Genomic DNA, 24,994 nt, shown 5'->3' with positions numbered 1-24,994 from the left:
AAAACATCACCCATCCCACATCAAATACCCACATCTTATCACACACAGAAGCACTCTTTTCTCTGTGGTCCCTGCTTTAGACACACAACTGCAAGACCAGTACTGCCAATGGGTCTGCCTGTCCTTGCTCAACCCAACCTTCCCTTTCACTCTTTCACCCTTTCTCAAGATCTGGGATATGCAAATTGCTCTTTCTTGAGTTCAAACTATCATAAATCAGAATCATAGAACGGTTTGGGTTGAAGGGACCTTAAAGCTCATCCAGCTCCACCCCCAACACCTTCTGCTAGAGCAGGCTGCTCCAAGCCCCTGTGTCCAACCTGGCCTTGAACACTGCCAGGGATGGGGCAGCCACAGCTTCTCTGGGCACCCTGTGCCAGTGCCTCAGCACCCTCCCAGGGAAGAGCTTCTGCCTAAGAGCTCATCTCAATCCACCCCCATGTCTTTCCAAGCCATGAACAGTGATAAAGGCAGACACAGAAATGAACTCACCAGTGTTTGAAGAAGATATCCTTGCTTCTTCCACCACAACCTCACAAGGTTGCTTCCCTTCATGGTAGAAATGGTGACTAAAAGAAACCATTCTAAACTCTCTCGATTCTCATTAAAAACAAACAAACAAACAAGCAAACAAACAAAAATAAGAGAAATATCCTAGTAACCAAATTCAAAAGGAGTAAGACCAAACCAAGACAGCTCTATTTCCAGTTAACCTGGAGACAAGAAAACAACACTCAATGTTCCTGGTTCTTCCCATACATGAACTTACACAACAGGGAGCATCACAACCTCAGTGCAGGATCTACTCATTTGAAGCCCTAATCTTCAAAACCTTTTCAACCAAAGGGAAAACCCGTCATTAGCTCGATTCTGGGTCTTTTTTTAACCTATAAGAATATTTGTTTCACCCAGTTCAAGACACAGCTAATACTAACAGCCAAAAATGAGTGTATCTCCTTACCTATTTATGAGCCAAGGTCCCATTACAGCTAAGGAGACTCAGGCCAATGCAATCAGCAGAGCTCATTCAGATCTCTTCAGCTGGAGCAATGGAGGTGTCTGCCTTGCAGTGAGAGGCATGAATCCCACCAAATCTCCCTCAACACTAAAGGGAGCTGATGGACCCAGTAAACTCATAGGGGTGACATGGTGCATTCAAATGTAAGGAGACAAGTGCTTCCCTAAGGACATTTGAGGTGATTCCTAAATCCAATCACTAAGTACCCAAAAAGGGGAGGTAGCTCTTACCCAGCATTTGCTCAGCTGCCTTTAAACCAGACTTAACTACAATGAAAGCAACTCCACCTGAGAATGGGGAGCTAAAGCCATTAGGAGCTCATCAGCAGGAATGCCAGAAGCCAGGCACCTCATTGCCTGCTCATCATGACCCACCAGGAAGATGCATTGCAATGCTGGCTGCTGCTTCTGCTTCCTAGAACCTCATGTGGTGTTTGCTCTGCTCTCCTGGTCAGATGATAACCCCATTGAAGGTAGTGGCAGCCCTTAGACACAGCAAACCACTGGTTTCCTTAAACACACACAACAAGGAGCAAAAAGCTTTCCCTTCTGAGAGCAGCACCTCTGAAGTGAAGCCACAATGAGCAGAGCGACAGGGTTGTAGCTCTTCTTTGTGTGGGTGCTGAGGCACTGGCACAGGGTGCCCAGAGAAACTGTGGCTGCCCCATCCCTGGCAGTGTTCAAGGCCAGGTTGGACACAGGGGCTTGGAGCAAGCTGCTCCAGTGGCAGGTGTTGGGGTTGGAACTGGGTGAGCTTTAAGCTCCATTCATGCCAAATAATTCCATGATTCTGTGATTTTAGAAACAGAGAAAGGATGCATGAAAGAATTAATGGTGTCCCATTCTTTTTGACTTGATGCCTCCTGCAAGTTCTCCATGTTCTTTATCTTGCAGATGAGGGTAAATCTGAGATTTCCTTTTGTGAATTTACAGCATGGGAAATTCCAGTTAGAAACAGAGGGAGGGGGAAAATCCCACTGTAAGAGCAGTCAAACACTGACATAGGGGCCAGGAAGGGTGTGAAACATCTGCCCCTGCTTCTCCCCAAGGCTCAGGAGGAAAACAACTGTCATCTGGGTTAAATAATAACCAGGGAATTATCAGGAAGCTTTGGGAACAAAGCAGGATTCAACTGATTGACCCTGGGTGCCTGTTAGTTGTGTGTTGTTAAGAAATGAGAAGACGACTTTGATCCCGACTTAACTGGGTGCAGAACACCCCCAACATGTTATCCATACTTAACCAAAAGCTGAGCATCTACCCTCTACATCTCCATTCTATCTGCTTCTATATTGGGAGTATTCAAGATCATTTTATTTGCAAGAGTCTCCTCAAAGCCTCCTTCACCTCCTTATTCCTCAGGCTGTAGATCAAGGGGTTCAGCATGGGAGTCACCACGGTGTAGATCACCACAACCCATTTATCTGCTGCTCTTGAGCTGTCTGAGCTGGGGAATAAATACATAAAAAAGCATGCCCCATAGAAGATGCTGACAGTGGTGAGGTGGGAGGTGCAGGTGGAGAAGGCTTTGCGCTTGCCCTCGGCTGAATTGATGCTCAGGATGGTGGCGATGATGGCCACATAGGAGAGCAGGATAACCAGGCTGCTGGACACACCAAAGAGAGATGCTGCAGTGGTCAGGATGATGTGGCTGAGGGTGTTGTCAGAGGTGGAGAGCGAGATGAGAGGGGAAATGTCACAAAAGAAGAGGTCGATGGCGCTGGACCTGCAGAAGGACAGGGTGGACATGCTGATGGTCTGTCCCACACCATTGGTCAGCCCCATGAGGTACGAGGCAGTCACCAGCTGGAAACAGCACTTTGGGGACATGACAAGGGGGTACAGCAGGGGATGGCAAATGGCCACATAACGGTCATAGGCCATCGAAACCAGCAGGAAGCATTCAGTTATCCCAAGAAGCTGAAAGAGGAAGACCTGAGCCACACACCCAGCATAAGCAATGTTCTTCTTCTCTGACATCAAGTCAACCAACATCTTGGGGGTGATGATGGTGGAAGAACAGAGGTCTACAAAGGCCAGATTGTCCAGGAAATAATACATGGGGGAGTGGAGGTGGGGGCTGGCCCTGATTAAGATGGTGATGCCCAGGTTGCCCACAATGGTGACAACGTAGGTGAGCAGGAAGAGCAGGAACAAGTAGACCTGAGTCACCAGGTCCTGTGTGAACCCTGCCAGGCTGAACTCGTTCACTTGGGTGCAATTGCTTTGTGCCATGGGCTGGATGGTGCTTTGTGTGTGAGCTCCTGGCTGGGGGTTTCTTCTCCAAGAGGCGTGGATGTCCCAGGTGGAAAAGCCTCTGTGTGGTGGGAGCTGCTCAGAGACAGTCCTGCAGGATGGAAAGGGAGAGTTCAGGCACAGATCAATGAGGGACAGGTTGGTGAAAGTCGTGTGCCAGCACAGGTAGAACAAAGGGGTGCTCAAGCAGTTAAACACCATGGCACAATGTGGTGTGTGCTCCTCTGGCTCCCCTTAAGATGGTGATCAATGACCCCTGTGGAAAGCAGTGGGGAGGTAGCACACCCAAGTATCTTTACCTTAGTGCTGCACTTCCTTGACTACATTCCTGCTGAGCCTGGGGCTTGGAGTCCATCCGGCTCAACCTGGAACACAGAGAAACGTGGTGCTTTCACAGTGCAGAGCTCATCCTTCATCCTCTCATGGACATTGGCCAACCACCCGCTCTTTCCCTCTTTGTTCGGGCTTCTTCCGAACTGGAAACTGGAATGAGTTCCTGACCTATGGAAAGTGCAGGTTGCCTGGGGTTTGGAGCAGCCTGCTCTAGTGAAAAGTGATCCTGTCCATGGCAAGGGGCTCCAGATGCATCACCTCTGATTTGCCATCAACCAGAACCATACTATTAACCTGTGCATTCTTATACAGAGGTTGAGATTGGTTTCCCCTCCCTCCTGACACACTCTGTCAGATCTAAAACCTTTTCATGGTTCTTTAACCTGTTCCTTGAGTCTTCAGTAGAAATAGGGTTCAAGAAATCTTTTCTTGAACACATGCTTTGGGGGAAAAAAAATCATCTTTTGGAGCTGCCTCATCTCAGCAATGGGGAGCACCCTGAATGTCCTGTACAGGAAAGCTTCTGGTGCTCATCCAGGAAACCTTTGTGCTCAGAGATGAGGAAACCTCCTGAGGGTGCTCTCCACCAGGGTGATCTCCAAATCTGCCTTCTCAGCAGCAGCATGGGGAGCACACAGCACAGACAGCTCCCTGGGAAGCCCAGAGCATCATCAAGAAGCCCAGGACCCTGCAGTAGGACAGGAAATGGAGACAGGAGCTGCTGCTTGTTGGCAAGAGAGAACCACAGGAGAATGATGGGCTGAAAGATGCTGCCCCTCACTTACATCTCAGCTCTGTCTCTGCTGCCCTCCTGTTGCTCTCGGAGATGGATGTGAAGATGAATGTGCCTGGAGCTGTGCAGGGTGCCTGGGAATGAACCAGCATCAGCAAACCCCCTTCCTATTTCAAGTGATGTGGGGATGTGGGGACTGTGAATCTCTTTGTGCCCCAGGAGGTGACAAAGCCCAAAGCAGGTCATTATCTCTTCTCTGTGTTGATTAGTTTGGAGAAGAAATGTACCCAGAGGAGATGACCTCAGCTTGAGCAAGCAACAGGGCTTTGGGCTCCCTTAGAGCAAAACAGAGAACAACCCCACCTTTCACATCCACCTTTGGAGCATTTTTGAAGCAGTTACAGCTTCACAAGGGCCATGGTTTACATTATCATGGCAGGGAGATGAGGGGAACCTCACCAACGGGAGCTGGTACCAGGGTCCCTCACCAATGCCAGGCACCATGTGCAGTGAACCAGCTTTCCACCCATCTTCAATTCCTTGTACTCAAACCATAGCTCACAAGTTTGGCTGCAAAGGAGCCAACAGAAGATCGTGGTGACCTTGCTAACGGTGAGGTAAATGCTGTCCTCTACCTCTTGTCCATGCAAACATCAATGCTCACATCACCCAAGGCACTCAGGTTGGTCAGGCGTGACTTGGCCTTGGTACCTCTGTGCTGGCTGCTCATGGTCACCCTCCTGTCTTTCCTCTGCCTGGACAGGGCTTCCTGGGGAATTTGGATCTTCACCTCAGTGGGGCCTGAGGCAGCCCCAGTCCTTGTGCTCTCCTTGATGACGACATTCACCTTCTTCCACGCATTTTGCTGGAAGCACAAGAGACAAAGGAGAGCCTGAGGGAGCGGTGCCCAAAAGTGGAAGGAAGGAGATGGGGAGGAACAGATGAGGAATGTGGTAAAGGACTGAAATGGGCAGCAACAGGGGAAAAAGGCCCTTCTGAAGGGTGCTTTAGGGTTGCCCCTGTCGCTGGTGGCTCTGATGGATGCTCCCAAGCCCATCACAGAATCCCAGCCTGGTTTGTATTGGAAAGGAACTTAAAGTTCCTCCAGCTCCAACCCCTGCCACAGGCAGGGACACCTTCCACTAAAGCAGCTTGCTCCAAGCCCCTGTGTCCAACCTGGCCTTGAACACTGCCAGGGATGGGGCAGCCACAGCTTCCCTGGGCACCATGTGCCAGTGATTCAGCACCCTTACAGGGAAGAGCTTCTGCCCAAGAGCTCATCTCAGTCTCCCCTCAGGCAGGTTAAAGCCATTCCCCTTGGCCTCTCCCTACAGTCCCTTGCTCAAAGCCCCTCTCCAGATTTCTTGTAGCCCCTCTTAAGTTATTGAAAGGCCACAATAAGGTCTCTCTGGTGCCTTGTACAACAATATTCAATGACTTTATGTCCAGCTGCTCTCTCCTTCAACATCACCAAGTGTTTAAATAGGAACATGAGCTCTTAGTGTCTTAAAAACACAAGTCTGTGGCTACAACCCTATTACTCTGCTCATTGTGGCTTCACATTGGAGCTGCTGCTATCAAACCCCAAAGCTTTTTGCTCCTTGTTGTGTGTGTTTAAGGAAGCCAGTGGTTTGCTGTGTCTAAGGGCTGCCACTGCCTTCAATGGGGTTATCATCTCACCAGGAGAACAGAGAAAACACCACATGATTTCCTAGGAAGCAGAAGCAGCAGCCAGCATTGCAATGCATCTTCCTGCTGGGTCATGATGAGCAGGCAATGAGGAGGCTGGCTTCTGGCATGCTTGTGTGTGTGATAAGATGTGGGTATTTGATGTGGGATGGGTGATGTTTTGGCCTTTGTTTAGACAAGCTGTGGTATTGAGAATGGCTGGTTTCAGTGGTATTAGATGCAAGGTGTGTGTTTGAGATGTCTACTCTTTATGTATCTGCAACTTACTTATGTAAGTACTACACAAGGGGAAGAAGGAGAATGAGGATGAGTGTTGTGGTTTAAACCCAGTCAGGCAACTCGTTCACTCACTTCCCCCCACTTCTTTCCCTCCCCCTGCTCCCGGAGGGACGGAAAGGAGAGTCAAAAAGAATGCAACTCCCATGGGTTGAGATAAGAACAGTTTAGTAACTGAGGTATAACACAGATCACTACTGCTACCACCAATGATAATAATGATAAAGGAAATAACAAGGGAAGAGAATACAACACCTCAGCACCAGCCAACCGATAACTCACCCCCCAGGCCCGACCAAGCTCTGACCAATACCTCCTCCAACCCTGCAGTCTCCCAGCCCTTCCGGCTAACTCCGGTTACATCCTGGGCATGACGTGCTGTGGTATGGAATACCTCTTTGGTCAGTTTGGGTCAGGTGTCCTGTCTCTGCTTCCTCCTGGCTTCCCCTCCTCCCTGGCAGAGCATGAGGCTCACAAAGTCCTTGGCCAAACCAAAACATTACTATCAGCTCTGTTCCCAGGCCGAAAGTCAAAACACTGCACTGCACCAGCTACCAAGAAGGAGAAAAATGACTGCTACTGCTGAACCCAGGACAATGTGGAACTGGCCATTGAGTGTGTGAGCCCTTAGCAATGGGAAACAGCAACTGTCTTCATCCTCCTGCCTGAGGTGGGTGTAGACAACTTCAGCTGGATCTTCTGAACCCATTTAAAGGTGTTAAAGCCCTGTCTGCTGTCAGCTGCTTTTTTCTACAAGGAACAAGTCCCAGTCTCGGTGTCATTTCCTCCTTTTGCAAGCAGTAAAAAGCCACCCTGAGGTTATTTAAATTTGGAGGCATATAATGCAAAACGTTGTTTCAAAGGCCAGTTTTGGGTCCAAAATGGGCAGATGGAATCAGACAGACTTCAAAAAGAGAAAATGCCGGGTCCTGCCTATGAGGAGGACTTGCTCTAAGCACTAAGACAGGCTGGGGGGCACCTTATCATAGAGGGAGAAGGCTCTTGTGGTGTCCACCGAGGTGAAATGAGCCATCAATGTGTCCTTGCAGCAAAGGCACCCACCAGCAACATGCGAAGAGCACTGGTGGTGAGTCAAGGGACTTTCTGCAATGAATATCTGAGCACAGGCTGGGGAATGGGGAGGTAAAAGCTGCTTTGGGAAGGGTGGAGGGAGAAGATGAATTGTGCTGAAGAAATGGTCATCTTGCTTGAAAAGGGGCTGATGGAAAGAGGGGAGTGGGAGGGGAAGGAGGAGGAATGCTCATTTCTCAACAGGCAACATGTTTATTTGAAGGTTATCTCCTCATCTTTTTAAGGCCTGCATATTTCAGGTTAACATGAACAGCAGTCATCTCGTGTACATCTATATCTACACACATGTTCTTTAAATATAAGTAAGAACAGAGGAAGAAATATATGCAAGAATAATTCAGATGAGAAGGGGTGGTTTTTCCCTTGAAGCTACAAGTACATGGAATTGCATTCAGGGATTCTGGTCTCACCTTAATCGACTCAAACATCACTACAGAGTCAGAAAATCACTCCAATTTGATTTCTTACCTATTTAATGCAACACTAATACTTGTGGCAGATTAAGGCATGATATTATTGTATTTACTTGTCCTTAAATAAGAACAACTCCCACGGACAGCAAAGAAATCATCCCAAACAAGCCTCCTTGTTAAAAAGAATTTGGATGCTCATGGGAAGATGCTTATGTTTTGCAGGACCAATTCTTTCCGTAACAGAGCAGCCACAGCTTTAGGATTTAAGCTCTAAGATTATTTGTTTCCATATAGGAACTGTTGCCTATTATTTTATCAAGGTATTATTTTCAGTATATTATTTAGGACCTTCAACCATCATGGTTTTATCTCCCAGGAATTGGGTGCAGTCCTAAAGGAAACCCCAAATCCTGCATTAACCTCATGCACTGTGTGTTCCTATGAGCTGGGAGAAGTGATTCAACCTCTTCCCATGTTTCTTTGTCTCCTGCTGCCAAGAGAGCGGCTGGAGGAAACCACTTGAGTGTGACCACGTTTGTGCTCTTGGGCTTCCCCAACGTGTAGAAGCTGCTCTTTGGGACTGTTTTACTCATCTCCATCAGCATGGTGGTGGGGAACATTATCAAGACCAGCTCTCAGCTTCATGTGCCCATCTCCTTATTTCTTCATAGGAAATGTACTTATTTCCTCCGTAGGATGTAGCTGGCCATTTTGCTCTTCTGGATGGGCCTGCACCGTGGAAAGCTGCCACCATGATGACCTAGGAGCACAGCGGAACTTCATCCCCTGTGATAAGCAGTCACCCAACTTGGTGCAGGAACAGCCTTTCAAGGCACTGCCTGAGCAGTGTTGGCATTTCCTTCAATGTCACTTGGTGCTGACGACACAGATGCTCCATGCTTCTGGCCATATGTTGTATGCAGATGTGCCCAACGTGTTTTATGGCTCAAAGACTCTCAGTGTTGTCCGGAACTACCCTATCACTTCTTCATTTCCTTATGTCTGCCTATCCAGGCCAAACTTATTTTCCATCCCAGCTGCAGCTTACTCATGATTTCTCATGCCAGGGTTTGATGGTTGAGTCACATTGGTCAAAGGAGCAATAGTATCTAATTGTAGGTTTCCACATCTGAATTAGTCACAGAAGGTTCCCCTTATGGAGACAAGGATGCATCTGGGGGCTTTGATTCAGCTTGGATCTATTTTAAACATCCATATTGGAGGTTTCTTCTGGAAAAAGTGGATGGTTCTGCTGCCTTTGCAGTGAAGGGTGCTGGGCAGACACAGCTACAATGTGGATTGTGTTCAGAGCAAACACAGGCCATAGCCTGAAGAGTCAGTTTAAGTCTAATGGGAAACATCAGCTCACTGTGCTGATGTGTTGGGGTCCTTCAGAAACCCCACTCAAAAGTGAGGAGGTGCAAGCAGCTTTTCATACAACCATGGAATGGTTTGGGTTGGAAGGGAGCTTAAAACTCACCCAGTTCCAGCCCCCTGCCACAGGCAGAAACAACTTCCAGTAGAGCATGTTGCTGCAATCACCATCCAACCTGTCCTCAATCATTTCTGTTGGTCAATAATGTCTAATGCAGTAGAGCCTCAAAGCTCAGCATGCATAAATCACTTCCTGGACAGAATAGGAAAGCAAAATGGATGTCGGCAGTGTCTTGGCTGTGTGTTTGCTTTTATAAAGGTTGCTAGTAGCAGATAGTAACTTCCTGATGAGGGGTTTCTATTCTGCATGGATGGATAGGAAATTATTGCCTAGAAGATACTAGTGTTGGTTTGCTCTGTTTAGAGCCATAAGAAAGGAACTTTTCCCCATAAACCTGTGCCTAAAGGGGTTTCAGGAAACATGGAGAGGGGCTTAGGACAGGTGCCTGCATGAAAAGGCCAAGGGGAATGGCTTTAACCTGTCAGAGGGGAGACTGAGGTGAGCTCTTAGGCAGAAGCTCTTCCCTGTGAGGGTCCTGAGGCGCTGGCACAGGGTGCCCAGAGAAGCTGTGGCTGCCCCATCCCTGGCAGTGTTCAAGGCCAGGTTGGACACAGGGGCTTGGAGCAAGCTGCTCCAGTGGAAGGTGTTGGGGTTGGAGCTGGAGGAGCTTTAAGGTCCGTTTCAACACAAACCAGGCTGGGATTCTATGATCCAGGCCCATGAAATTGTCCTTAATACACAAATATGCCAACAAACTGACCCTCCAACTCACTGGCTTTGGATATGAGCCATCTCTGTCAAGCAAGGCAGCTGTAGAAGTGAACTTTGTTGGTAACAAAGAAGAAAGTTTCTTTCTTGTTATCCCCAGCTAATTAATCTCTGATGGCTTGTTATGAAGAATGAGGGAAGTCACATCCAAGTTTTCTGAGAAGCTTTTGTGGTGATGAGGAAGCTTCCTTGGTAAACCCCAGAAGGTCTTGTTAAAGCTGATGACTCCTGGAAGGGTGCTTGGTCCCCAAGGACCACTTCTTGCTTCGGCAAAGTGAGCAGCATCACTTGTGATGGAAATAGCTGTGAGTGCTTGTATTGTGAAAGCCTGGATTTTGGGCCTGCTGGAGGGCTTTCTGTGCCCATGCAAGCTTGGTCCTACTCTCTCTTTAAAGACACATCCCTGTCTTCATGACATGTGCAGATCATGTGGTTCTTGCTAATGGGGTGCTTTGTCCCTTCCTGCTTTTGACCCCTAATAAAGGGAGCTGGGGAAGCTCATTGCATTTCTCTTCACTTTTGGGCCTCCTCAAAGACACCTCATACTTTAAACTTCTTGTCATTATTTGCCTTGGGATAGATTTGCTTGCGCCTCTTAAGCTGTGAGGCAAGTTGAAGTCCACTACATCCATCCTCCATGCCTGACTGGCCTTCATAAATGTGGTTTTCCTACCATTATGAATTTGGGATTGGAGAATAAGCATGGGAATGGGGTCACCTGACTCAACATCTAAAATTCATTGCCTCGTTATGTGCCAGTCAGGTCCCTTCTAGAATGGATAGAAATAAGAGGATGTTTTATTACATCCTAGGACAGCTGGTGAGGATGGATGTTGTCCAGAGCAGGTCTGAACATCAGAAGGACTTGTACTGTGCACCCTCTCTCCATGGTATATGCATCTCAGAATAGCTTTCTCTGGATTAATCTAATTCCAGTCAGGATGTGAAGGCCTCCTGGAGGTCAAACTGGATCAGCTGCCCCCCTCAAACTTATTTTCAGTTAGTTTTAATCCACAAGACAGCACATAGAGGAAATGGCCTCAAGCTGCACCAGGGCAGGTTAGATGCAGCTGGGGAACAATTCCTGCCCCAAAGGGTGCTCAGGCATTGGAACAGGCTGCCCAGGGCAGGGCTGCAGGCACCTGCCCTGCAAGTGTTCACACACTGTGGAGACAAGGCCTCAGTGCCATGGGTTATTGGTGGCCTTGGCTGTGCTGGGGAATGGTTGGACTGGATGCGCTTGAAGGGCTTTTCCAACCTGGTTGATCCAATGAGTCTAAAAGGAGCCCAGTTCATGCAGCCTGACCCTAACCTCTGATGGGGATGGAAGCACAGCGAGAGGAGAGAGCTCTTTGTGTGTTTGTGTTTTCAAACTTGAACTCTTGAAACTGCTCTCTTATCAACAAATACTAAAGATACAGAAACACACCTTCACTAAGCATAGATGGAGACACAAAGTTCTGATTTAATTACTCAACTTTTACTTATCTGAATTTGAAGAAGATGCAATTCCTTCAGATCTCCTAATCCCTCCTCCTGACAGTCTTAAAATATTTTAGTTTTCCTTTCAGTTGCACTAAAACCTCATAGAGGGGGAAAAAATGTAAGATAATTGAAGGACTAAGAAACCGCTTTCTTTGCATGTTTTCCTATGAGTGGTGGCGAAAACTATCATTTTAGTTGCAGGGAAGGAGACGGATGCAGTGAAATGCCCCAGGTCTGGTTCAGTTGCCCTCATATAGAAATGTGGTGCCATTTGCTCTGTCCTGAAGGGCCCAGGTCACTGACTTGCACTTGACATGTACAACATGCAACCTTCGAAGGGTTGGGTCGTTCTGGAGCAACATCTGAAAGCTCAGAGGGAGACCCAGGGTCATCTCCAGGGTGTTAATAGTCAATGTTCAGGCAACTGAACACAAACCCAGATGCCTGTGTGCTTCTTGACATTGGTTTATCCAGTCTGATCTGCTCTACCCATGCTCATGTATATGTTTCATTGGGATAATAGTCTAGGACTATGGAATTACATCTGTGTGGTTCAATACAGCATCATGAAGATATAACTGGGACAGCCCAGGAACAGGCACACGTTACTTCATGACTTCTGGTTGCCCAAGTACGTGGTAAATGCTCCACCCCTGGTAGTGTACATGGCCAGGTTGGACACAGGGACTTGGAGCAAGCTGCTCTAGTGGAAGGTGTCCCTGCCCATGGCAGGGGGGTGGAACTGGATGATCTTAAGGTACTTTCGAACCCAAAGCACTCTATCGTTCTCTGACACATGGAGCTTTAGCTGAGCTACTGATTTGGCATAAGTAATGAATGTTTAATTCAGATAAAGCCCAGTGTGAAGGTGATGTTCAACCGACTCAGCTACTGCTATAATCTCATTTTATAGCAAATATCAGTTGTATATGGGGAGAGGTGGGAAGCAGAGGAAGTCTGTCAGCACAGTGACACCTCATGTCCACCATGAAGCACTTCAGGATCAGGAGAGCTTATGCTCCTTCCTGGACTGTGAAAAGTGACAAAGGAAGGCACAGGCAAGACAAGGTCTGTGCGCTTCTTGCTGTGTGCATCATTAGGGACATAACCCCTGGGTTTCTTCTGTTAGGAAGCTGTCTGTCTCTTCATCAGTGTCTTCAGTGCCTCCTTCACCTCCTGGTTCCTCAGGCTGTAGATGAAGGGGTTCAGCATGGGAGTCACTACTGTGTAAAGCACAGAGACCACCTTGTCCCTCTCCAGCACATAGGAGGGGCTTGGCCGAGTGTAAATCAAGAGGATGGAAGCATAATAAAGGGTGATGGTGGTGAGGTGGGTGGCAGAGGTGGAGAAAGCTTTGCCCTGCCCCTCGCTTGAGCACATCCTCAGGATAACAGCCGGGATGGAGATGTAGGACCTGAGGATGAGTGCAGAAGGGAGGATGGTGTTGAAGGTCAGGATGAAGTAGAGGACAGACTGGTAGCTGTCTGTCACATCACAGGAGAGCTTCACCAGTGGAGCAGGTCGCAGAAGTCATTGACGTTGGAGTCACAAAAGATGGGGGTGAACATGTAGCTGGCAATGAGGGTAGAGTTGGCAAAGCCACTGAGGTAGGAGGTGGCCACCAGTCCTATGCAGAGCTTCTTGGTCATGGCTGCAGCATGGAGCAGTGGGTTGGAGATGGCCACGTACCTGTCATAGGCCATGGCTGCCAGCAGGTAGCTCTCGGTGCAGGCCAAGCCACCGGAGACAAAGAACTGAGCAGCACACCCAGCAAATGAGGTGCTCTTGTCCTCAGAGATGCAGTTCAGAAGCATCTTGGGGGTGTAGACAGAGGAATACCAGAGGTCCAGGAAGAACAAATTGCCAGTGAAAAAGTACATTGGGGTATGAAGACGTGAGCTATGGCATATCACTGCTATGAGGGTGATGTTGCTCATGAGGGTGGTGATGTAGGCTAAGGTGAACACGATGAACAAGAGAAGCCGCAGCTTTGGGTCAGTGGTGAGCCCCAGGAGGATGAAGCTGGTGACTGAACTGTGGTTCCTCTCTTCCATGGTGAAGCAACTGGAGACATGGATCCCAGTGGCTATTTCATAGCTGCAGTGTGGGGTCTTGATCATGGGTTAAGAGAAGGGCTTCCATGGTGCTGGCATTGCTCTCTGTATCATAGCACAGCTGTACACACGAAAGAGAAAAGCAGAGTAAATTTTACATTGAGAGTGATAGGGGGCCTGAATTAATAACCCAACGTTAAACCTATGTTATTCTTCTGATAATCTTCAATCTCTTCAGTTAGCAATAAGCATTTGTCTAAAAGTGCAGCTGGTGTTTAATGTAAACTTGTGTAAGAAAGGAAAGAACTTCAGGTAAGGGGAACTGGTGGTCAAAGTTTCTGCTTGCAACACCATACACGTGGTGAAGATCTGGCTGAGACTGGAACTACAGTTTGAACCTAAGCCAAGGGACTAGTAAGCATGTGTACAAAACGAAGGTGAAAAGCTCAAGAGTGGGGAAGACTCGTTTACTTTATCTCGAGACCCCTGCCCACGACCACCAGGAGGCGCTGCGCAGGGGTGAAGGAAGCTTTAGCTCATTATAATATGAAGCGGGAAAAGGATATGAATATGTATAGGCGTATCATGTAACCTACTGCATATGTAACACTATAGAGAATAAATGTAGAGGGAAAATGATGCTGGGGTGCGCATGCCTTTGGAGGAACTATCCCCCATGCGCCTCAGCTGAATAAAGCATACCTACTTCACAACTTTAACGAGTTGTGGAGTCAATCCACACATCAAGAGAATCTGCACTGCTATGGTTTGGTCGTGCTATTTTATCAGAGAATGATGGAATTGTTTGGAAAGGACCCTAAAGCTCATCCAGTTCCAACCCCCTGTCCAAGGCAGGGCACCTTCTATTAGAGCATGTTGCTCCAAACCCCATCCAAGCTGGCCTTGAAGGCATTCTTGCATTCCCTGACTTCTATGAATATGAGATCTCAATCTGGGTGTCACATTAAAATGCTCATACATTAAGACTCTTTAAATTGAATTTCACATGGAGAAACTGGAGATAGAGGCTGATTACAAAAGCTCATCCAGTTCCTACCCCCTGCCCAAGAGAGGGACACCTACTAGAGCAGATTGCTCCAAGTCCCATCCAAGTCAGCCTTGAACACTTCCTTGCATTCCCTAACTTCTATGAATGGGAAATCTCAATCTCAGTGTCACACTTAATTGTTTGTACATTAAGACTCTTTAATTTGTCTTTCATGTGGTGGAACTGGAGGTAGAGGCTGAAGACAAACGCATGTAGGGTCACTATCTGCTACAGCCCAACACAGTTTGATTAGATTCATTGTCATCAGTCCTACCACTAAAAGCATTGTCTCATTGAGTTTTCTCTTTTGCATGAGCAAACACTGAAGGGTTGGAGGTGCACCTAAAAGCCTTAATTACAAGTGTATGTATGTTTGGACCTCTGGTTTTAGGCACATTATTGAAAGCAGCAGTTATTCAGTGCTAGTGTGTGTTTGCACAGCTGAGTACAGGCACAGAAGCTGGAATTCATCTCACCCAACATTGCCAGCCTAAAAATGAATGACTTCAGCTCTTCCGTAGCCAATGGAAGTGATAGACTCTTTCACAGGAAGACCAGAAAATGAGCTGCGGCTTGCTGCTTCTTTGTAACTTCATCTATGCTCCAGGCTTGAAGGATCCTCTCTCAATTGCCTCTTGTGCTGGCTGCTCCTCAATGGGCTTGATGATTTTCTTATCTGGCCTCATATGTTGATTCTAATGTTTGTCATCAGGTACCACAAGGGGTGGGCAGAGAGATGAGGAGACAAAGAAAAGAAAGATGACTCCCCTTGAAGATGATTTTCTTGGCTACTGTGATGCTGTATCCCTTGTTGACCCTTTTTATCTGAGAATACTCACTCATGGTCTTGTCCAGCAAGATCCCGTGTGTCTCATGGAGCCTTTGGCTAGAAGATATCACCACCATGAGGGTCCAACCTGGAATCACAAGTTTAGAGACCACAAGAACAAAATCACGCTTCAGATCTCTGTGTGACAGCCGCACACCAGCTCATCTCCCAGGGCAAAGCAAGCAGGTGTGTCCTCTCCTGTCCCAGCATTGCCTGTGGTGTGTGGTTGGGGATATTTATCCGTTGCTTCATTCTGTATTTCCTTAGGTAGCAGGTCCCTGAAGCAGACACTCAGTGTGGCCTTTGTCCCCAATGAAGTGTTGCTGCACAGCCGTGCGTGCCCCAGAGATGGCCTCAGTTACTCCCTGCACCAAGAAAGACAATTTCAGAGCTTTCATAGCTCTCCATGTTACGGGCTCACTGTTTCCATCTTGGTAGCTCCAGAGCAAAAGCGCAATCTCAAAAACATCCATGTTCTTTACATTGAGCTGATTATAACTTTTTATCAGTCTGAATGTGGGAGGAAACAAGAACTCTTCCTGGGGGCTTCCCCAGAGCATCCTTCAGCTCTGTGCTCCTGCAGATGTGGATCTGGGCTCTCAGCATGGGGATTATCAAGGTGAAGTCAACAGGCACCAGGCTGGACAGAGTCTTGGGCAACTTGGTGTAGTGTGAGGCATCCCTGCCCATGGCAGGGGGTTGGGCTTTCAGGTCTTTTTCCAACCCAAACCATTCCATGATTCTATAGCACCCCTTTCTCCTGGTTCAGGGAATAACTTGAGCTCTGCAGTCAACAGTGAGAAGTGGGAATTTCTGGGTAGTACTCAGTTCAGCTATTCAGGGTGGTTGTTTTGGAGTAAGGTGAATTGCTTCTTAGAGGACCTGGCAACAATAGGGTGAGAATGGTCAGATGAAGGACCAAGCCTGTAGATGACAACATTCAGCTAAATCATGCTCAGATTTAGCTGGTACACTCAGTATAAGCACTGAGTTAGTTATAAATGATCTGTCAAAGAAAAACCCAAGCAGAGCAACCCCAAATGTTCTTTCCAATTGAATTTTGACATTTCTTCCTGGAGTCCTGCAGGCTGAGAGGCACCAGGAGAGATACCATCCTAATGCATTGGACTGGCCTGTGCATTACATGCTAAAGCCACTGAATGATTCATTCCATCCCCTTTTAGACAACTCAGTGCCCATCAAATCAGTGTTGAAACAATATAGGTAAGAGTGGAATGAAATGAAGCTTCAAGTGCAGCTGATGAGCATTTTCTTATGCATTTGCATTTGTCTGGATGTCTTCTCTCATTCTCATGACAAATGTTTGGGAGTTATGGACCCAAAATGGATCTATTTAGGGAAAGAAGCCACACAGACTCAATAGACTTATTTTTGGGGGTAGGTTTTTCTTTGCGCATCCCTTTACAATAAGCTTCACTGGAGGATTTTGGCATCATGGCAAACTTGAGCACAGATTGTCTTTTTACACAGCTCCTGAGTGACTAAGATTTAATGAATGGAATAAGGAGAATGATTAAAACCAACAACCCAGACACAATCAGGCAGACATCATGATGCCTCAAGCTGATGATGCTTTTCCTACCTTAGATACCTGCCAGAAAATGTTGCTCTTGTCCTTTTAGACTTAAGTTGTGCTGGAAAGCTGAGCACATCATTGTGTGTAAGTGAGCTGTGAATATGGGATGAGGTTGACCCCTCTGTGTTGAGACGCTGTGAGGGCAGTGTTCAAAGCCAGGTTGGACACAGGGGCTTGGAGCAAGCTGCTCTAGTGGAAGGTGTCCCTGCCTGTGGCAGGGATTGGAGCTGGATGAGCTTTAAACTCCCTTCCAAGACAAACCAGGCCGGGGTTCTATGAAACAAACTAATAAGCAGGACATCTCCAGCACCATAAACTAAAATCTCTTGAAGAAAGTAGACAGGGCGGTGTTTCATGAATCCATGCACCAAGACCACAGTGTGGTGGGTAATATGTGTCACAACACTTCAACCTACTGGACAGATATCAGTGAGATGAATTTTGTTTAGGTACTACTGCAGTTCTGGTATTGATTTGAGTTCAGGTGGTTGCTGTTTCCTTGCTCTTCTCCTCAATGCTCATAGCAAAATGGAAGAAAAACTCCAGTGAAATGATAAAAACCTGGTGTGGGGACAATGACTCTCTTAGTCAAGTCAGCAAAGGCAAAAATCAACATTTGGAGTGGGTTTTACAGGAAGATGTTAACAAGGGGCAATGGTGAGAGTAGGAATGGTTCCAGGAACTGTTCTTTGCATTGCCGAAATCCTGTTTATGTAGCATTAGGAAAGCCAGTTGAGAAAGTTATGAGAATAATCGGGGTGAACCATGTAGACATACTCTTGTCATTCACTCCCTCTCCTCAACGTGGGAGTAGGGGGAAGACATCTCCAGTGTACCTGGAGATGAAGAGATTGATGCTCTGGGTGGATTTTGCTTGTTGTCAAGCTTCTATTCCCCATAGAGTGGAATGCCTCTGGGGTCTCAGAAATGAGTATAAATATATCTTGAACAGTAGAAATTACAGAGGGCTGTTGTCTGCCCTTGCAAGATGCAGCAGCAAATCACCCTCAGCGCACCTTCTAAGGAAAGACTGCTAAAACCCACTCTCAACATCTGCTTGAAGATGAATGTGGCTTCAGTCATCATCTGGAGGAACACCCAAATTCATCCCAGGCGCTGAAGGAGCTCCATGGACCCTCCAAGTTTCTCCATCATCATTGTGCCACCTTAAATTTAATTTCTTATGGACCGTGTCTGCTGAAAACTGTGTGTTCATCTCAGCTTTAAAATGCCCACACTTCTGCTCTGCTTTGCTTTGCAAAGGGAAAGTAAAGTCAACCGGAAAAGGATTTCTTCAAGTGGAATTGTCCCATGTTGGTTTTAGAAAACAGCAATTATTTTCCAAATGTACCTGTCATTTCCTAAGGAAACCCCAAAATGCATTCAATGTCTGTGCTGGTTTGGCCTGGGATAGAGCACATTGTCTTCATAGTAACAACTATGGTGCTACGGTTTGGATTGGTTCTGAAATGGTGTTAATAAGTCCAGGGTGTTTTAGTTATTGCTGAGCTGTGTGGGGCTTAGTTGCCATCTGTGGTTAAACCTCGACCATAGAGTAGTTAGGATCGGAAAGGACCTTAAGATCATCCAGTTCCAACCCAGCTTCCAAGAATTGCCCAGTTATTGACCTTCCTCCTGTATTAAATGTCCCGAGGAAGGCAGAAAGAGGAGAGATGAAATGCTGAGCTAAACCCAGGTGGGTGCTCTCACTGTTGAGCTTGAGGGTTTGGTTTTAAGACCCTCTTGTAGCCACTAGATGGAGGCTTGGCTCGTCCAAGAGCTCAAATCTCTTCCAAGAGCTATCCAGAGTCCAACTGACCCTCTAGCAGGATGGGTTCTGCTTCCCTTTGTTGACACCGAGGAAGCTGAGGGTCCTCTTGAGCTGCCCGCATCATTGTCTGTTTTGCCTATCTCCTGCAGGTTGATGCATTACAGAGGATGACACCCGTCAATCACACTGATGTGCATGAGTTCATTCTTTTGGGGCTGACCACCCACCCAGACCTCCAGGTCCCCCTTTTCATGGCTTTCCTGGCCATGTCCATGCTGACCCTTTTGGGGAACTTTGGGATCATTGTATTGATCAGGACTGATCTTCACCTTCACACCCCCATGTACTATTTCCTCAGCCATTTGGCTTTTGTCAGCATCTGCTACTCCTCCATCATCATCCCCAAAATGCTGGTGCAGACTTTGACACTGGAGAAAACCATCAGCTTCTTGGGATGTGCAGCCCAGCTCTGCATCTTTCATAGAATCATAGAATCGTTAGGGTTGGAAAGGACCTTAAGATCATCTAGTTCCAACCCCCCTGCCGTGGGCAGGGACACCTTAGGCTAAATCATATCACCCAAGGCCTCGTCCAACCTGGCCTTTGTCATATTTGGGGTCATTGAGTGCCTCCTGCTGGCTGTGATGGCCTATGGCAGGTATGTGGCAATCTACAAACCCCTCATGTACCCCACCATCATGTGTGGATGGATGTGCTGGTGGCTTGTGGCTGGTTCCTATGCTGTTGGTGTCTTCCATGCGGTGACCCACACCACTTTCATCTTTACCTTGTCCTTCTGCCACTCCAATGTTATCAACCACTACTTCTGTGACATTGCCCCACTCTTAGCTCTCTCCTGCTCCAACAGCCACCCCTACAAGGGGGTCATCCTTGCTCTCGTCAGCATAAACTGCCTCAGCACCATGACCATCATCTTTATCTCCTATGCTTACATCCTCCCCTCTGTCCTGAGGATATGCTCAAAGGAGAGCAGGAGAAAAGCCTTCTACACTTGCACATCCCACCTGATGGTCGTCACCACGTTCTATGGGGCAATCTTGTTCATGTACCTGCGCCCCAGCTCCACCTTTGCGTTGGATGAGAACAAAACTGCCACGTTGTTCTACACCATCATGACCCCCACGTTGAACCCCTTGATCTACAGCCTGAGGAACAGGGAGGTGAAGGCTGCCCTCCTGAGAGCAGCTGGGAGAAGGCAGTGAATGGAGGAAGCTGGTGACCAGGAGGGTGTTTCCTTGTTGCTGTTATTGAGCAGGACTCATTGCAGCACGGAGGTCTCTGTGAAGGTGTATTGAGGTGATTACTCTGTAATTTCTCTCTCATTTATAAGGTATCTGACACTGATTTGTCTTGTAACGCCTGCCTAGATGAAGGTGGGTGAGATGAAGCCCAACCTCATTCATCACCAATGGTCAATGAGCACAAACAGCTCCTCCAAACACCTTGATTCATCCTATTCATCACATTGCTCTCTTCAGTCACTACAGAGACAGCATGGACTACCCTGGGCATGGGTTTCCAGGTTGCCAAGGTTCAGAGGTGAACTCAAAAGAAAAGCCAGAAACCCTCTTCTTCTGGAGTGTCTCTGAAACCCAGTGCCTACCAGCCTGGGTGAGAATGGAATGGACCCAAAGGACCACAGGACATCATATAATCAGTTAATAACTCAATCACACAATGTTCCACTGTACTTTCTCATGATAAGGCTTGTGGCACTCTTAAATAAAGCTTTCCCACCCAAAACTTGGTTCCTACAAGTGAAATTGCAGGTTAAGCTGGAGGTGTTTTGTGCTTCAAAATGTCACAGTCAGTGTTGGTGCTACTTTACCTGGAAGCCTTTGGGCAATTTGAGCCTTGTCTTTGCTGCTCTTTTGCAGACGGTGTGGAAATGTAAAGAGCTTAATCACAAGTTTGGTCAATATCCATTGTTTCAGCAGTGATTGAATCATCAGTGTTGGATTTCCCAGCTCTTGAAGCTGATTCAGAAGTAGGCCTTTTACATAATTCACCAGTAAGTTAAAGAATGGAGATTGATGTGGATATCCTGAAGGGCTCCCTCTTAAAGAAGCAAACCCAGATAAAAAATACAAGTAAACATCTTTAAAGTTGGGATAAACTATGTTCTTGCTCAAGTAAATCTTTCAACGAGTGGGTATTTCTCCCCACCCATAAGAAACAGGCACCTTTATGTGTAATTCACTCTGCTGTAACTCCAGTCTCTAAAGCAAATCACATGAATCACAGCCCAGAAATGCCTGTTTGTGTCCCAGCAATGGAAATCTGTGTGCATGTCTGTATTTATATGGATATCTAGGATCACGAGATGAATCCTGGAATCCCAGAGTGGTTTGGGCTGGAAGGGAACTTAAAGCTCATCCAGCTCCAACCCCTGCCACGGGCAGGGACCCCTTCCACTGGAGCAGCTTGCTCCAAGCCCCTGTGTCCAACCTGGCCTTGAACACTGCCAGGGATGGGGCAGCCACAGCTTCTCTGGGCACCCTGTGCCAGCGCCTCAGCACCCTCACAGGGAAGAGGTTCTGCCTCAGAGCTCATCTCAGTCTCCCCTCGGGCAGGTTAAAGCCTGTCCCCTTGGCCTGACCCTACAGGCCTTGGTCCAAAGCCCCTCTCCAAGGAGAAGGATCCATGCAGGAAGACCAGCTTTATTTCAATTTGGTTTGGTTTAGTTTAGTTTTCAGTTTAGTTTTTATTTATTTTAATATTTCATATTATTTTATTTCAATTTATTATTCTAGTCTACTCTTTATTTTAGCTAAGTTAATTTATTTTAATATACATTTTTGTTTGCTTTTTATGTTTAATTTTAAAGTTATATTTTATTTGTATTATTTTTAATTCTTAATCATTTTATTTTTTTATTCCATTTTTTAATTTATTTTATATTTTATTTTCATATTCCTCTGTCATCCATCTATGCACCCCCCCCATGCACACACATATATGTATGACAGAGTAATATAATAATAATTGCACTTCTCCCAAAGGAAGTTCTGCAAAACACTTCTCAGCCAAAGCACCTCGGAGGTCTCAGTGGATTAGAGAGAAGGGTTATAAAGCAATTACACCATCAGGGGGGACAGAGAGAGCATATAAGTGTCCTCGTCATCTGTCGTAACTTAATGTGAAGCAAGGAAGAAGAACCAAGCTGTCACTGGTAAGGACAAGGGGACATCCAGATTTGTTTTATTGCTGGAGCTAGGAGGTAGTTTATAATTTTAAGGGGCTATATAGTATCATAGAATCCCAGAATTGTTTGTGTTGGAAGGGTGCTTAAAGCTCATCCAGTTCTAACCCCTGCCAAGAGCAGGGACCCCTTCCACTGGAGCAGCTTGCTCCAAGCCCCTGTGTCCAACCTGGCCCTGAACACTGCCAGGGATGGGGCAGCCACAGCTTCTCTGGGCACCCTGTGCCAGTGTCTCCTTGTGCAATACAATGCATAATTCCTTGCAGGAAGCAGGATAGCAGGAGAATGGTTTCATCCTTTAGAGATGAGGGAGAGGAATTTGATTGTTCTGGGTTGTATCTTTATTAGACAGACCATGAGGAACTGTTTATTTCATGGCAGAGCAAGAGAACACCAGAAGAAGGAAGATCACAGAGCACGTGGATTTTGTGAAGGGTGTTGAACCAGTTATAATGGTTTGGTTATTTTTTAATAGCAGTAGATAGCAGCTAAAATACCAGTTATAATAAATCCTTTATCACTGCAATGCCGGTGATCCCACCCTGATTAATTCTGTCATGCTGCAGGTTGTACATAGAGCTAAACCCCATGTGCTTCTTCCATAGGGATAAATGGTTTATCTGATTTTCCTTTCTGAATATAAGCCAGGCTCTTTGATACCAGTTTTACAGGGATTGCTGATGGGAAAGCTGTGCTCATTGCACTGCAGAGATTTGCTGACAGTGACGCACACCCCATGAGCAGCACAGTGCTTTCCATGATCTTAGGCTAATATTGATCTGCTATTCCCAACAGTTTTCCTGTCTTTTTTCTTGGTCTCTTCCAAGTGTTTATGTTACAGTGGTTCCTTGTGGACCCCTGTGGAGGCTGCTCCATATCCCTCCCTGATTCTGTGATTAAAAGGCAGGATGCCATGGTGTATTTTCATAGAACTCTTAAATATGGATTTTAGAAAGAGGAGGTTTAGGAAAAGTTGATAAAAAGGAAAAGATTTGTTGTGCCATTTTTTGGTTTTAATGGTTTCTTTTCTCCCTCATGATGGCACTTCACCATTTCTATATACCAAATAGAAGAATAACCCTGAAATAGCAAAACAGATGAAAAGTTACTGAGGAATAAATGGGGTTTTCCTGTTTCATCTACAGTGTGCAAGCAAAATCACCTTTAAGGAAAACCTCTATGGGGAAGGCTTCCTAAAATGCCAAACGTTCTATTCTTCTTCAAAGGTTGGATTTGATGATCTGAAAGGTCTTTTCCAACTCAGTTGATTCTATGATTCTAAGTCCTAGAATTACAGAATCACAGACTGGTTTGGGTTGGAAAGCACCTGAAGTTCAGCTAGTTCCAACCTCTCAGGCTTGGGCAGGGACGTCTCACACTAGACCGTGTCACCTCTAAAAAGACATGGTCTAGTGTGAGATTTTCATTATTGATGTCACTAATTCTTTACAGGAAGCACTGAACCCCTTCTTTTACACTTTCTTTGTTAGAACTTGGGAGGGTTACCCTGGAGTGTGATATATACCATGAGTATACATCAGGGAGATGTGTTTTAGAATGAATGGAATAGGAAACACTTGGCAGAGTGACTGCTACCAGAATAAAACATTCATTGCTTTGCTAAACTGTTTTTTGATGAATGTTGATGCAAATGAAGCAGATCTCTGATAAGGAGAGGGTTTGCCATCCAAACCCTGGGGATTGATGGGCTTTTTAGGTGCTGAGTGTCTCCATTAACTGTTTATTATGGCTCTATGAATACAGCTTACAGTGCTTTAGGAGAAGATGGCTGAGGAAAACCAAAGCAAGCAAGTGACAGAGCTGACTCTTGTCGGACTGATGGACAACCCGCAACTGCAAGCCCCTTTGTTCATCCTGTTCCTCCTCATTTACTTCATCACGCTGGTGGGGAACCTGGGCATGGTTGTGCTCATCAGGAGCAGCGCTCAGCTGTAGACCCCCATGTACTTTTTCCTTAGCAACTTATCTCTCCTCGATGCTTGCTACTCATCGGTGGTGGCACCGAGGATGTTAATGAACCTTCTGATGGAGAAGCAAACAATCTCTGTCATCGGCTGCGCAACCCAGCTTTACTTCTTCATAGCCTTTGGCACCACCGAGTGCTTCCTCCTGGCTGCGATGGCGTACGACCGCTACATGGCCATCTGCAAGCCTTTGCTGTACTCGGCCATCATGTCCCACCGGCTCTGCATGCTGCTGGTGGCCATTTCCTATGTGCTTGGCCTGCTGAACTCCTGGGTGCACACAGAGTTTGCCTTCAGCCTACCTTTATGCCAGCCAGCCAAGGTCAACCACTTCTACTGTGAAATCAGGCCTGTTCTGGCCCTCTCCTGCTCTGACACACGTGTCAATAGGTGTCTGATATTTGTCCTTGGTGGGCTGGTGGAGATGGTGACCATCTTGGCCGTCCTGGTCTCCTACGCCTTCATCCTCGCTGCTGTCTCAAGGATCAGCTCTGCTCGGGGCCGGTACAAAGCCTTCTCCACGTGCACCTCTCACCTGGCTGGAGTCACCATCTTCCACGGGTCCATCCTCGCCCTGAACTTCTGACCAGGGTCTGGCAGCAGCCTGAGCACGGATAAGGTCTTTGCTGTGTTCTACTCGCTGGTGGTGCCCATGCTGAACCCCCTGATCTACAGCCTCAGGAACAGGGAGGTGAAGAACGCCCTGAGGGACTTTGTCAGCTGGAAGTAGCTTTGGCAGGATGTTTAGCTGCTGGTTTTGTGACAAAGGTCTCCAGAGCTTCAGTTGACACCAAGGACTTTTGTTTCCCCACCCTATTCCTTCACCTTAAAGATCTGGTTTGGAACCATTTCCAAGTCTGTCTTTCTTCCTATGACTGGCTTGTTGTCCTGGGTTCAGCAGTAGCAGTCATGTTTCTTTTTTGTTTTTGTTTTTTTTTTTCCTTTGTGCTAGCTGGTGCAGTGCTGTGTTTTGAGTTCCAGCCTGAGAAC

At 46.9% G+C, this 24,994-nt stretch overlaps 3 protein-coding genes and 1 pseudogene across 3 annotated transcripts; 2 read left to right on the top strand and 2 right to left on the bottom strand.

The window, feature by feature from the left end:
* Positions 1-2,325: 2,325 nt before the first annotated feature.
* Positions 2,326-3,252, bottom strand: LOC133282392 (olfactory receptor 5G25-like). Its single transcript, XM_061478408.1, has one exon. The coding sequence runs from the start codon at positions 3,250-3,252 to the stop codon at positions 2,326-2,328; it is 927 nt and encodes a 308-aa protein (XP_061334392.1).
* A 9,370-nt stretch (positions 3,253-12,622) lies between these two features.
* On the bottom strand, positions 12,623-13,638 carry LOC133282485 (olfactory receptor 9G19-like; annotated as a pseudogene).
* Positions 13,639-19,404: 5,766 nt separating this feature from the next.
* LOC133282453 (olfactory receptor 5AR1-like) lies at positions 19,405-20,019 on the top strand. The gene has a single exon (XM_061478453.1). The coding sequence runs from the start codon at positions 19,441-19,443 to the stop codon at positions 20,017-20,019; it is 579 nt and encodes a 192-aa protein (XP_061334437.1). The 5' UTR covers positions 19,405-19,440.
* A 3,962-nt stretch (positions 20,020-23,981) lies between these two features.
* Positions 23,982-24,590, top strand: LOC133282407 (olfactory receptor 5T17-like). Its single transcript, XM_061478416.1, has one exon. It carries the CDS (start codon positions 23,982-23,984, stop codon positions 24,588-24,590), a length of 609 nt encoding a protein of 202 aa, XP_061334400.1.
* The last annotated feature ends 404 nt before the right edge of the window (positions 24,591-24,994 follow it).

The sequence above is a fragment of the Pezoporus flaviventris genome, unplaced genomic scaffold, assembly GCF_033815535.1.
Source record: "Pezoporus flaviventris isolate CSIRO_AGI_PZ_B2104156 unplaced genomic scaffold, CSIRO_AGI_Pfla_v1 ptg000123l, whole genome shotgun sequence".
Taxonomy (NCBI): Eukaryota; Metazoa; Chordata; class Aves; order Psittaciformes; family Psittacidae; genus Pezoporus; species Pezoporus flaviventris.
The sequence above is the reverse complement of the archived record's forward strand: the minus strand, read 5'-3'. Positions and strand labels throughout refer to the sequence as shown.

Bases quoted from the DNA above. Each gene is read 5' to 3' on its own strand.
- LOC133282453 (XM_061478453.1), top strand. From the start codon at position 19,441: ATGGCCTATGGCAGGTATGTGGCAATCTACAAACCCCTCATGTACCCC.
- LOC133282392 (XM_061478408.1), bottom strand. From the start codon at position 3,252: ATGGCACAAAGCAATTGCACCCAAGTGAACGAGTTCAGCCTGGCAGGG.
- LOC133282407 (XM_061478416.1), top strand. From the start codon at position 23,982: ATGTACTTTTTCCTTAGCAACTTATCTCTCCTCGATGCTTGCTACTCA.